Source organism: Buceros rhinoceros, unplaced genomic scaffold (assembly GCF_000710305.1).
Source record: "Buceros rhinoceros silvestris isolate BGI_N320 unplaced genomic scaffold, ASM71030v1 scaffold34540, whole genome shotgun sequence".
Classification (NCBI taxonomy): Eukaryota; Metazoa; Chordata; class Aves; order Bucerotiformes; family Bucerotidae; genus Buceros; species Buceros rhinoceros.
Window position 1 is genome coordinate 13735 of NW_010390725.1, and position 10979 is coordinate 24713.

The 10979-nt window shown below is 47.0% G+C and overlaps 1 protein-coding gene across 1 annotated transcript in view; it reads left to right on the top strand.

Moving 5' to 3' along the window:
• Positions 1–245: 245 nt before the first annotated feature.
• SPOP (speckle-type POZ protein) overlaps positions 246–10979 on the top strand; it is an 11974-nt gene continuing 1240 nt past the window's right edge. The window contains exons 1-8 of the mRNA XM_010138889.1: positions 246–323; positions 644–765; positions 2361–2512; positions 2618–2745; positions 5990–6167; positions 6735–6790; positions 7217–7339; positions 10803–10945. Coding sequence (XP_010137191.1) covers positions 246–323; positions 644–765; positions 2361–2512; positions 2618–2745; positions 5990–6167; positions 6735–6790; positions 7217–7339; positions 10803–10945 — 980 coding nt within the window. The remainder of the gene's footprint in view (positions 324–643; positions 766–2360; positions 2513–2617; positions 2746–5989; positions 6168–6734; positions 6791–7216; positions 7340–10802; positions 10946–10979) is intronic.

Consider the following 10979-nt stretch of genomic DNA (forward strand, 5'->3'; position numbering starts at 1 on the left):
CCGAAAGCATATGGGAACACTTCGCAACGTTCAGGTGTAGCCTCGTGTTTTGAAGGTGCTGGGGGAGGGAGAAAGCCTTATGGCTTTAACTCGTATGCCATGCGAGTTAACAGCGCTCCTGAAGTTCTTTTGATTCGTTCTTAGTTTTGTTTTTTTCTTTTTCTTTTGGGGGACTACCAGGGTGAAAATCAGTTATAAATTTCTTCTGCTGAGTTGTGGAATACTGTTTAATCTTCAAACTGGCGATGTCAAGGGTGCCGAGTCCTCCTCCTCCGGCAGAAATGTCGAGTGGACCTGTAGCAGAGAGCTGGTGCTACACTCAGGTAGGTCCTCACCGTGCCAAGGTAGTCTTGACATAATGTGATTAGAACCTGTGGTAAGAAATCTATTCAAAACAAGTTGAGAGTCTGGATTTTCAGATGTCAGATGAGCATTTGGCCTGGCAACAGCAGAATGTTGCCCTCTGCCCTTTGCAGATCTTTGGACGAGACAGGTGGAGAAGCTGCAGTGGTCCAGCTGCCACTGCCAGCCATTTTCCAGACTCTCTTGTCCAGTGCTTGGGGGTTAATTGTCAGGTTTTGCCTTTAAGATGTCCAGGGTGAACGTGCATGACCCTAAACTGCCTGTTATTCTCTGTTTAAAGATCAAGGTGGTGAAGTTTTCCTACATGTGGACCATAAACAACTTTAGCTTCTGTCGAGAAGAAATGGGTGAGGTCATCAAAAGCTCAACCTTTTCATCTGGAGCCAATGACAAACTCAAATGGTAAGAAACAGAGCAGAGAGGTTCACCCTGTTTGCACAACTGTGAGAAAGAATATGGGCTTCTGTAACAGAGGAAATCTAGAAAAAAACCTGCTGCTGCTGCAGACGGCGTCTGGCTTCCTTTGGATGTACAACATCTGCCCAGGGAGAAAGTGCTGTTGCTTCAGCCCAGTGCTTGGATACACCAGACCAATGTGAGCCCTGGCTGCGCGCAGTTCCTCTGCTGATGGAAAACATCAGAAGGAACAGAAGCCATAGCTGGGAGGGAGACAACGTCCTGCCTTGAAGCAGAGACGTGCCGTGGAGGGTTATCGAGCCGGGGTACTTTTGGCTGATGTTTATGAGGGTTCGCAGCCTGCGTATCCAAGCTCTGTGTCAGCCTCCCGGTTTCAGTCCCTGGTACTCCACACTGTTAAAAAGGTAGTTTTTGCCTGCACTCTAATTCCTGCTATTTAAGGCTGTCGTTCCTGTATTACCTTTCTCCTTATGGCAGCTTTTTGAGAATTCGGAGACTTGACATCGTTACTTCGATCATCTCTGTGGTCTAGAGCTCCTCCTGCCCAGGAGTTTCTGCTTTTTAAAGATGACACTATTCTTGCCCTTTTCCTTTCCTTTCCTTTAAAACTGTTCTTACCCCCCCGAGTTCTCAAGTCATTTCCAGTAACTCGAGTGGACTTTGGTCAGAATGTGTGTCTACTGGGAGTTGTCTGACCTGGTAGATCCATGGACACCCGGTCCCTTATTTTATTCCCTGTTGCTGATGTTAAGTGTTTTAGTATCATTCTTTAAACCTCCTTAGTACAGATTGTGGCAAATCGGCCACTAAATAATTCAGCGTGTGTGTATGTGGTACAGTTTGTGTTCCCTTCCTTTGGGTGGCAGACCTGTGCTTTCCTTGGGCTGCTCTTTGCTATTAAATTACTTCCCTTGATAACCTTTGCTAGTCAGATCTCATTCTAACGTCTGGACCTTTCTGATTTTTTGTGTCCTTGTCTGTTCGAGCTGTTAGTCATTTGGCCTAGTTTTTGCTGCTTGTTAGATTCCAGGTTTCAGGTCGTGGAAGTGCTAATGAGTTCGCCTCTTCCTGCACTACTACCTTTTCTTCACACAGGAGGAGTTTTCTCGTTTTGCCCTGGTACTATATGTTTGAGAAACTACTAGTATCCCCAATATCTGTTTTTCCTTTCAGTTGCCTCCTGTGGAATTTTCCCTACCGTTGCTCTGGAGTCATTGCACTTCCTCAAACCCATTGCCTCCATTCTAACTGTTTCCTTCGCTTTCCTTTGGTGACAGTTGACATCCAGGGTGCTTTGTGGTAATTAAACCGTGCCCCCTCCTCTTTCTCCCCTGGTTTTTTTGTTTGACCGTAGTTACTGCTTGTATATTATTTTCTGTCTCAGAAATGCAGCGTGAGGTGACGGTGAGGTACAGTTCCACGCTATCTACCTGTCTGGTATTCCTCGCCATTCAGCGGCTGTTAAAGAGGACTTGCTGTCCGCTTCACTGTGGAAATTCTGCAGTGGCCTTTCTTTGAAAGCTGGGAATGACCTGCCAAAAGCTGTTCCTGACACCTCATTCCGATTCCTGTTTCTCCAGGTGTTTACGTGTGAACCCTAAAGGCTTGGATGAAGAAAGTAAGGATTACCTCTCCCTCTATCTGCTGCTGGTGAGCTGTCCAAAAAGCGAAGTTCGAGCCAAGTTCAAATTCTCCATCCTGAACGCCAAAGGAGAAGAGACAAAAGCAATGGGTGTGTAAAAACTCGTTCTGTCTGCTGGGGTCAGTTGTTGGTCTTCTGCTGTTTGATCAAGCGAGTGGCTCAGCTGGGGTTTGAAGCACCGTGTCTTTCTTGCAGAGAGCCAGCGAGCGTATCGATTTGTACAAGGCAAGGACTGGGGATTCAAAAAATTTATTAGAAGAGACTTTCTTTTGGATGAGGCCAATGGACTTCTTCCAGATGACAAACTCACTCTCTTCTGTGAGGTAAGGCTTCCCGTGCAGCCGGAGGAAGAGCAGCTCCATTAGCTGAGGGTAGATGTGACCTTATTTGTCATCGTTGCTTTTAAGGAGTCAGAGGTGTCGGGAGAAATACCGGCTGTTTATGTGGCACTTGGATTTTATTTGTGTGTGTGTGGCTGGTGCCGCCTTCTCCCTGTGATTCATTGCATTTCACCTCCATTTGATTTTTTTTTTTTTGTTACTTTACATTTGTCTTTTACCTGGGATGATGATAGGAATTAAACGTGTTTGGTTATCATTTGCCTTCTGGTTTAGCATTTTAGAGTAACCACAATTTTCTGTTCGTTCTGTTTGTGTTCTTCTGCAAGAAGAACAGAAATACTCCCTCACTAACAGTAATTCCAGACAAAGATGCAGACAGTTATTTCTAAAACTAGATGTTTAAGTTTAGAAACCTTAATGAGCAAATCCAAACTCCCTAATGTAGTGTCTTCAGCACTTCTGCTTATTTCCATTGTCTTTTTGACTGCAGAATACCTCCTGTAGCTGTGATTTTTGCCAGAAGTCAGGTGGAACAAGTTGCTCTCCCTTTGGATCTCCTGCAGAGTTTTTTTATGGAAGTCTTTTCTTTTGCTGTGTTTTCTTTCAGGAGTGAAAGAAATGCTTCAGAGTTGACAGGCAGCTGAGGGGTTGGGGGGGGTTGTTGTTTTGGGGTTTGGTTTTGTTTTTTTTTTTCAGTTTTGGCCATCATGAACACACACGTTTGAACTAACAAACATCTCCTAACGGGTGTGTGTTCAGTCAGCAGCATAAATTACTAGTGCCCTGGAGGGAGCCCTTCCTTCAGCACTCGTAGCGATATGAGAGGAGAAGAGGACAGTGTCTTGGATGACACCTCTGTCCGTTTGGCAATTCCGCTTTCCTTTGCGATAAAAGAGCCAGAAAACTCAGAGTTGGGGAGGGAAACTCACAAATTAATGTCTGAGGAGGGAGTTTGCGAGGTGTGATGCAGATAAACCTGAGATCCACCAGTAATGACTCCACTCTGTACCGAATTACTCCTTCAAAAGCCTCAGCTCAGTGGTTTTGTTCTCTGGGATGCAGAGGAGGCTTGGTGCTGGCTTCGCCTGGCCGTGGGACCTTCTGTTTTCTCTTTCAGCTGGTTCTGTGGTTCTTCAGTTTAGTGATAACAGAGGGAAAGGTTTTGCTGTCTGGAAACAGTTTGATTAGAACTTTTAACAGCTTGGTTTGGGTTTTCCTCCCCCCCTTTTCCTTTTCCTTCCCTTGGCATTGAAGCTGGTGTGCCATGTGTGTGCTCTCCTGATGGTTCCCTGCTGGCCAGAGGTGCCAAGCGGCGCTGCTCACGTCGGCACTTGCAGCAAGCATGTCTTGCATGTAGAAACTCTCCAAGGAGTTAACGATTCCTGACGTTGTGTGGGGATACATTGGAGTTTTTTGGAGACCAGAAGGTTGCCGAGTGTCTCTGCTGCACTTTCTTGTTGCTCTGTTGAAGTTAAAAGGAAAAAGCCTTTTCCTCTCCCTTCATGTCCAGTGCTGATCACGGATAATGTCTTGCCGAAGATGCTGCTAAGGCGGAGAATGATTTTGCTTGTCAAGCATTTCGAACCTGACCTCATTCTGTTTTCAGTTTGGGATTTTTCAGCCTCTTGTTTTGCAGGCGGGTTGGTGGTTCGTATCCCCACTGCATTACTTTTTGCTGTTTAGATTATATTCCAACATCGCAGGGAAATGTCATTCCGGTGACACCCCCAAAAGAACAGGGTACCCAAAGCTGTGGCAATAACCCTCTTCTGGGTGAGGTGGCACTGGTTCCCTCGTTAAGATGTTGAAAATAGCTTAAGCAAAATCTTACCTATTTTAACCACTCGGAGTCGACCCGCCTAAACTCCTTGCGGAAAAAGTCACGTAGTAGATTTTCATGCCAGTAACTGACTTTCTTCCATCTCTGAAGAGGATTTATTTGTTGATTTGAGACCGTTCACAAGTCTCTTTTGGCTGATCTGTGCATCTTACAATTTCTTTTTAACGAACCTGAGGAGTTTTCATCCATCCTTGAGTCCACGCTGCTGGTCTAGATGTCACAGGGCAAAAAGATGATGTAGCTGTTGAATGATGAAGAGTATCAGCCACCTCCCAGTTGCTCTGGCTGATCATTAGTGTCCTTTGGGAAACAGCATCTGATACTTGTTTGGGTTTGAGTGTTGCAGTTTATACGAGATGTGGCTGCCATCAGAAACCCACTGGAGGTTGGGCTATGTGCTGTCAGCAGGTTTTTTTCCTTAGAAGACGCTTCTGCCATCTCCCTCACTTGATAATTTCCTTCTCCTTTTACATAACTGCGACGCTTCCTTTGCTGTCCGCTGCTCTTTGGCCGCTGGTTATTAATAGGACTGAAATTTAACTGGGATTTGACAGCAAATCCAGGAAATCGTCTCACGTTCGCCTCCCTGTCAGTCCCCCTCTTCCTTTCGTCTTTGTTATAGCGGGGTACGATTAGTCACTGAGCTTTTCTAATTGGAGTCTGCTGGAGAAGGCGATGATTTACTGCGTGTTTAACAGCGATGGCTGGGTGCTGAACAGGCTCCTAACGGTTCCCTTTGTGGGGGCTGGTCATCAGCCACTAGGGCACCTGCTCCGCTTCAGAGCGGGGATAGGGAATCCCTTGTCTTCCCCAAATCCTCCTAATTACTTGACATAAAGCTGCTTTTTTAAATGTACCATTTAGGGGTTTTTTTTAAAGCAAGATGTCTGGGGGCTCAGACCATGCTCTTGCATACGTGTGTGGATGCTGTGTTGGATTCTAGAAGCTCTCTGGATATGTCGTTCTCCTCCGTACCGCTGTCTGCGTTGCAGTATTGATTGGGGAGGGTTTCAGAGCGTTAATAGAAGAGAAAAACTAGGTCAGGTATGGTGACAGTAAAAGCAGAAACATGAGGTTCCACTTCTGTAAGAAACTGTTTAATGAAGTTATGGTTAATTTGCATTGAAGTGCTGTTAATTTGGGGTGGAGAAGAAAATCTGCTAGTGTGACTTAAGACTTGGTCACTCTGGAGGAGCAGAGAACAGGGTTAAGTTGTGGTACAAAATACGCTTCAATTAATCACGGAGTGGTTCTGCTTGAGAGCTGTGGAGTTTGCTCTGCGTTTCCCTTCGTCCGCCCTGGAAATGAAAACTTCCCGGAGGGAGAAGAGCTTCTGCAGCGCGAGTTGCTGAGTTCTGGGTTTGTTTGCTTTCTGTTCCCCTCCAGGTGAGCGTGGTGCAGGACTCTGTCAACATTTCTGGCCAGAACACCATGAACATGGTGAAGGTACCGGAGTGCCGCTTGGCGGACGAGTTAGGAGGACTCTGGGAGAACTCGCGCTTCACGGACTGCTGCCTGTGTGTTGCAGGCCAGGAGTTCAAAGCTCACAAATCCATTCTAGCAGGTCAGTACTGAGTCGGATGGGCCTTAGCAGAGTAGGAGATGGCACCATGACAGCAAGTGGGTTTTCTTGAGTTACTTTGCCTTCAAAGGAAGCTTCTGCGGCTCTTTTAACTGCAGAGCTGTGGTACAAAACCGTTTTGTGAACTGTTACGGGGAGAGGAAATACCTGCTCTGTGTTTAATTCCCTGCCTCCTGCCATGGCGAGGATGGAGGAGGCGGTAGTGCACTGTAATGTATTCCTGAAGCATTTGTAAGGAGAAGTTAGTGCTTTTCCCGAGGAATACTGTCTTAGAAAGCCAAGAAACACACCTCACCTCCCACGTCAGCCGTGGCTGAAAGGGCATCATAAATTCTCCCATACCCAGTCTGGAGCTACGCTGGCCCATTACGTTATGTCGCAGCCTGTACTTCTTTACTGGTGGTTCCCAGTTTGCCCCTTCTGCTCTAGGAGAGCTTTTCCTGCCTGTTGAGGCAGGTCGGTTGTGGAGGTGTTGGCGAGCCTCGCTTAGCTCCTCCTGAAGAGTAAGAGAGCATCTCTAACCATGTTTTATTTTCCCCACTGTCGTAGCACGTTCCCCCGTCTTCAGCGCCATGTTTGAGCATGAGATGGAAGAGAGCAAAAAGGTAAGTTCCAAAAGGGAGGAGAACTCCTCCTGCTGAGAGAATAGTGCTCAGGGCCCTCTGGGCATCCCTGGTCAGATAGCTTTGTTAGGGAGTGACGGTAGTCACCTTTTAATTGTTTTTCTCACAGAAGATGCAGGCTCACTTGAGCCATCCTGAAGGGAGGAAGAGAGGCCTCCTGGAGACAGTTGTAACCTTTGTTGCTCAGGTGAAGGAGTCAGGGGTGGGATAGGGAGGCAGAGAGAAAGTGAAATACAACGTAGAGTTTTTATTACTCCATCCACATAAAGTTTTTTTCCCTTTTTGCAAGTAGTATCATGTTAAATCATTTGTCTCCGTAGCAAATTCCTGAATACTGGAGGAGCCAGGGTAGAAGGAAGCCTTTAGCCTCTTGTCAGGATCTTAACAAGCTTCATTTCTCTGATACAGAACCGGGTGGAAATCAATGATGTGGAGCCTGAAGTGTTTAAGGAAATGATGTGCTTTATTTACACGGGGAAGGCACCAAACCTTGACAAGATGGCTGATGACTTGCTGGCAGCTGCTGACAAGGTACAGTTGGGATTTGCAGGCGTTCAGAGGACAGGAGTGACGTGTGCCTCGCTTTACACGATGCTCACGTGGTCGTCGTGGTTGGGCAGCTTCTTTGAATCGGTTGTGGCTTATAGATAAACCCGGATGGAAGATGCCTAGATAGGATAGACGGGCAGATACCTACAGCTGTTCGGAGACAGCTCGTAACGGAAAACAGGCAGGAATTTCAGTCTCTACTGCTCATTTTAAAGCAGTTTCTTAAACGTTCAGAGGACCTCTCTATTCGGGTAATCTAACGTAAGAGCCCTGGGGGTGAGAAGAACATTTCAAGGTGGACCTGGTGGTATTTTTCTACTGTGATTATTGCCGAATTTCAACAGTAGCGTCTGTCTGGGTGAACAGAGCCTGCTTCTCCTGGTCTGGCCAGTAGCGGCAGCCTCCGGAGATGCTCTAAAGTGATGGACAGCAGGAGCGGGCAGGTCCTGTCGCCTGTTGTCTTTCTGCACCGGCAGTCGCTGCTGTTTGTGGAGAGAAGGGCTGCACGGGAGGAAGCCTGTTGCCTTAACCCGGCTGTGGTCTGCAGGGGCCTTGCCGGGAGGTGTCGGGGATGGTGTGGCCGGGAGGCTGCTGGCAGTCCCGGTGTAACAGTCGCAGCGCTGTGGCCTTGCCAGCTGCTGTCTCCTTCCCTCTGCAGCACTGAGGACAGAAGAGAGTGTTCTGCTGGCACTGAGCCATCTTAACCAGGGAAAATTCCTCATATATAACCAAAACTGCATCTCCTTGTTCTTTTTTTTCCTCTTAAAAGAGAAAGATGCCTGTCTGACAGCACTGCAGACTAAAGTCCTGAGTTTATCCATCGAACAGGTTCAGCACAGGTGGTGGCAGAAGTGCAAGACTGTCCCCGCTGCCCTGCCCGTGTGCCTCATCTCTCGCCCAGAGGGAGCACCTCTAGCACGGTTCAGCCTCCATGCTTCTTCAGGCCTGGGATTCTCCTGTGGCTGCCAGTTAGGATGGTGGATTTTAAGGTGTGGAGGCATGTTAATCTTGTTCCACGCCACCACCATGCGGCCACCAAACCCCTTGTCACTGCGGACTTGGGCTCCATCAAACCCGCTGACGGTAGAGGTGAAATGCTGCGTGTGCCATTATGAGGCCAGTGCAGCCGGGATTAAAATGGGAAATAATGCAAGGAGATTTTTGGCCTGATTATCATCATTGCCACATGTTTTATTCAATATTTAAAGAGTATCGATTGAGAGCTCATGCACCATCTTTATCTGAGACAAGTGTAAGTAAGAAGCAGTACATTAAGGGCAGAGCAGGCTTTACCTTTGAGTTTTCTGGCTTTTAATGTAGGGTTTTTTCTTTTAAAACTCACTGCATTTGAAATAAAAAAATCTTTCACGAAAGCACATAAAACATTTAATATTTACTCAAGAGACTGAAACAGCTTCTTCTGAGTTCCTCCCGTCTCTTGGGGAAAAATAGGCAATTAGACCAAAACCAAAACAAAGCACGTCTTCTCGACCCAGGAGTTACTACTGCAGCCTCTGGGTGAGAGTGCTGTCAGGTAGGGTGTGTTTCTAAAGTGAAATTAAGAGAGAGGAGAAGGGGAGATCTTGGTACCAGAGAGACCAGAGTGGCTACTTTTGGCCCAACTCTCTAATTGGAAGCTGAGCTATTTGTAGCGAAAATCGAAGTAAAAATTGTGTGTGCGTGGAGGAGAATATTCGCTTTACAAAAGGAATAATTTTAAGCTTTGTTTGCTGCGTTTTAAGCTACTGAGAGATGATGATATAAACTAATGGCTTGCCCCTCGCTTGAAGCTGGTTTAGTTATTGATACAGATTAAGGAAATAAATACGATTTGCCGCCTCAGATGTTCTGGTGGGAGAACGCTGTCCTGGTTATGAGTGCCATGCCTCAGTCGAAGTCATTATCGCCGAGTCCTAAGTGAAAAAATGTTTTTATATTCTCAAATTACTCATTTAAATTTAATCACAATGGGACAAAAATCTCGATCAGAATATCAAATCAATTTATGGTAATAGTGCTTATCATAAGGCAGGCGCTGCCGTTGTTGTGCGGAGGAGCTCGTTAGCAGCTCTGGGCAGGTTACAGAGCAGCAGGTACAAATCCGGGATCTTTTCCAAGTGTGGCCTCGTGGACTGAGGAACTTTTATACCTGTCACCTCTAAGGTGTCCAAAAAAGCCTTGTAAACAATCCAAAGGATGCTCTCCAACGCAGATATCTGGCTGATTAAAATTCATCAAAATCGTTGATTTTTTTTTTTTAAACATTTTTTTGAAATGTCACTCAATTTGAATGTGTAAAGTGAAGCCCTAACTGTGTTTAACCTTCAGGACAATTTATATAGTGCTAATGTTATTACTGCTGTAAGAGCTGCGTTAGAATCGACCACTCTTTTCATCCCTGTAAACTGGAATCAGGGGATCTAGGTTATTCAGAGTATTCAGAACTATCCGAAGAGCCACGTCATCAGGTCACACAGACCACGATTTTCAGAAGCGGCTCAGTCTCGCGGCTCCCAGCGATGACATTCTGACAGACGGAGGTTTGGGGTTTGCGTTTCAGTTCTTGCTAACGAGTGGCTCGGTGTTGCCTGAGCGCTGACCTTCCTGAGGTCGACCCAAAACCACTGCGTTGCTTTTGAGCATCTTGGCTGTGTCTGCACGTTTCAGTATGACAGAAGGGCTGCAGCAGGTAGAGGGTGAAATTCCTGGGACAGCTCTCTTCTTCTCAGCACATCCTTTGAATTTCACCAACGGTTGACACAGCCTGACCCTGCAGATCTAAAAAACATTGAGGCAAATACAGAGCTGAGTGGTAGAGGCTCTTAGATTGAGGATGGGAAGTTAGAACAGGGCCCCACAGACATGCTGTGATGTTTTGTTTCCAGCCAGATAGCTGCAAAAAATCAGGGACGTTTATTTAGCGTAGTATTAAACTAGTAGCATGTACTTGAGCAAGGCTGATGGTGACCTGCAGGTCATGAATGGCAAAGAAATTGAGTGGGAACTGCCTGACCGTGACTGGAACAGCTATGGAGCAGTCACTGCTCAGTCCTGCCGCTGACCGCAGGTAATCCTGTCATGCAGCAGCAGAGTGAGTGAAGATTTGGCTTTAGCATTCTGTGCCTTGAGGTAACTCAGGTGGAGTCCGGCAGGTGGCTCAGGTCTCACCGCAAAGCATGAGCGCAGCGCCAGTGAGCCTGTGACTAGCGAGGTGGGAGTTGTGGCGGGGATGTTTCCCCTCCATTGCCTTCCTCAGGGTGGGCACATCACGATTCTCTCTTTTTTTTTTTTCTTGCCGGTCACTGCTTTGAGTACAACTCAGTTGCCAGGAGGTCTGAGCAGGTTAAGAGAGTAGTTTGATGCTGAAGGGTGAAGGAGCGCAAGGCTTCGTGTCAGGCCTGGCTGGCTGTTTTCTTCTGTAACTCCTTCGGCTCCTGTTTTGCAGTATGCCCTGGAGCGCCTGAAGGTGATGTGTGAGGACGCGCTGTGCAGTAACCTGTCGGTGGAGAACGCGGCCGAGATCCTCATTCTGGCTGACCTCCACAGTGCTGACCAGCTGAAAACTCAGGCAGTGGACTTCATTAACTAGTGAGTGCACTCGCGTTCCAGGACGCAACACATC